This window comes from Adiantum capillus-veneris, chromosome 25 (assembly GCF_014529385.1).
Source record: "Adiantum capillus-veneris isolate H3 chromosome 25, ASM1452938v2, whole genome shotgun sequence".
Lineage (NCBI taxonomy): Eukaryota > Viridiplantae > Streptophyta > Polypodiopsida > Polypodiales > Pteridaceae > Adiantum > Adiantum capillus-veneris.
This window is the reverse complement of record NC_140955.1, coordinates 49,076,318-49,078,780: the sequence shown is the minus strand read 5'-3', so window position 1 is coordinate 49,078,780 and position 2,463 is coordinate 49,076,318. Positions and strand designations below refer to the sequence as shown.

Below are 2,463 nucleotides of genomic sequence, written 5' to 3'. Positions count from 1 at the left end.
TCATTTCATATTTTCTCTACTTTCTCTCTCTCTCTCTCTCTCTCTCTCTCTCTCTCTTTGTTTTCTCCCCTTACCTCTCTCTTTTTGTCTTCTCTCCCTCTCTCTCTCTCTTTGGTTTCTCTCTCTCTCTCTCTCTCTCTCTCTCTCTCTCTCTCCCTCTCCCTCTTTTTCTTTCTCTTTGTTCTCTCTCTCTCTCTCTCTCTCTCTCTCTCTCTCTCTATATATATATATATATATATATATATATATATATATATATATATATATATGCCTTACCCCTAACACTTTTTTATAAACTTTTTATGAATCTTTTGTACCTCTGGTGTATTTGCTGACTCAAAGTTTTATGAGCATTGAAATCATCTAACTTCTTTTCCATACCTTACAGCTAGCTACGGCTTACTGAGGATGGGATGGGAGCCTTATGGCTCTAGGATACTCTGCACAAAATTTCCCCCCCTCTGTAATTGTCCAGGGTTTGCTCCTTTGCATTAGTGACCCTATCTTTCACTCCACCTTGCTCGAACTTGACAGCGCCATCCCTTCTCAGCAGGCTGAAGATACCACAATCCTATCCACTCTTGACCTTCCCGCATGGTTTCGCTTGTATGCCATGGCACGGGAAAACCACCTGCTGTGATTACCCGCCTACGTGATTTGGCGGCAAATCTACCTGCAATTACTGACGCAGATGAGCGTGAGCGGAAAGAGTGGCTCGAGCATGCACCAAATTTAATGCGACGATTCATGGAGAGTAATGGAAAGCGACTGCGAAACGACCCACTAACCCGACAACGAAAGAGACATTTACTTAATGGCTTTCAGAGATCATCACAACGCCTCCCACCACTATCGGAAGCTCGCTCTTACCTATGGATCTTGACGAAGAGGAGCAGATGCTTGCAAACAAAGACTTCACCATTGCCACACCGAGTCGAAGCCTCACCACAAAACCCTTTGAAACCTACACCGATCCCTTCATCCCAAGCCGGCTTTTGGAAACGTTCTTGGGTAAAGCTCACCATGAAGCTTGGTCCTTCGGTAATTTTACTTTACTTGCTCCCCTCCCCGAGAATCTTCTCCTTACTCTACTTAATGATCATGATAAGACTGCGGTCAAGCAAGGTCTTATGCAGATTCTTGAGGGCAATAACTCCAACCTCTTCAAAAACACTCTAATTGCCACCCCCTTCTCTATGTCATTTTTTGAACCACGCCGCTGTAATGCAACTTTTGGTTGCGTGGTCGGGGTTAAGGGTGTCATCTCTACCACAAACCGAGATACTAATTATACTACACAAGTATGGAATGTGCACTGACCTTTTGTTAAGTGCGGTTGCGAGCATATTGGACAAGGGGATCATTGCCGGGACAACAATGTTTTGTGGTTCGATCATGCTTTATGGTTGGTTCTCAATCAACTACCTCGCTTCTTCCCAAGCTCAAACCTTGAACGGTCTACTATTGCCTTTATGAGTTGGGTCCCTAAAGAAGCCCAAGAAGTGATTAAAGCTCTCCTCCTCCATGTATTCTACAGACAAAAGCTAAAAGATGCTATCACTCATTCTATTTTGTTTAGCCACATAGCACCTTCCTGCAGTTCATCCTCGGAAGTGGATTCTTTTGTGAATGCGGCAGTGGCTCCAATTTCAAAGGCATCCCACGATACTTGTTCGGCCAAAAAAGCGCGCGGAGAAGGGAATCAAACCGTGCGCGGAAGAGGAAGGAACTTCCCCTGTCAACGCTCAAATACCTCTACTACACCTCCAAGATGGAAGACAGCCTCACCAGCCAACTCCACCGCTAGTAGCTGCACCCCTCAAAACCCCACCCCCACTTTCCCACATTTCTTTGCACAAGCTTCTGCCCCACCCCCCATCCCAACTCCAAAAACCAAAACCGTCTTCACCCATGCATGCGTTACTAATGCTAAATCCCTCCTTTATGATTAATGCAGGTTTCCAAAGATGTGCATGGACGCTTTCGGTTTATCCCCAAGAGCAAGGCGAAGGGAACCTTCGTTCCCCTTCATTTTGTCAACCCCTTGCTTGATATCAAAAATCTCTCCTCTTTTTTTAGCTTGTTTTTCTTCGGGCTTGGCATTTCCACCACTCCCCTATGGGATGAATGCATTTTCACTTGGGCTTTTGACCCCCCTTTGAAAGTAACACTCTGTAATGCGAAGGAAGTTTTCACCTCTCTCACACCCCATGAGTGCTTTTGTAACTTGGAAATCACAGCACAACACGTAATCTCCAAAAATTTTTGTTCTTTTATGAGTTCCTCTCTCGCTCACCTTTGTGGCCACGGTCTTGGTCACATACCAACTAAACCACCTAACTTCATAGAAGTGTTTGAGGAGCTAAATCAAGCACTCTTATATCTCATAAAATCTGGTTGCATCACTCTACCTTCTAACCTAACACACCGAGAATTAACTAATGCGTTCTCTGCTTATTGTGG

The 2,463-nt window shown here is 44.7% G+C and overlaps 1 protein-coding gene across 1 annotated transcript; it reads left to right on the top strand.

Annotated features, from left to right (window-relative positions):
* Positions 1-594: 594 nt before the first annotated feature.
* On the top strand, positions 595-2,052 carry LOC147424838 (uncharacterized). The gene is made up of 3 exons (XM_086499997.1): positions 595-754; positions 826-1,041; positions 1,958-2,052. The coding sequence occupies exons 1-3, from the start codon at positions 595-597 to the stop codon at positions 2,050-2,052; spliced, it is 471 nt and encodes a 156-aa protein (XP_086356123.1).
* Positions 2,053-2,463: the final 411 nt, after the last annotated feature.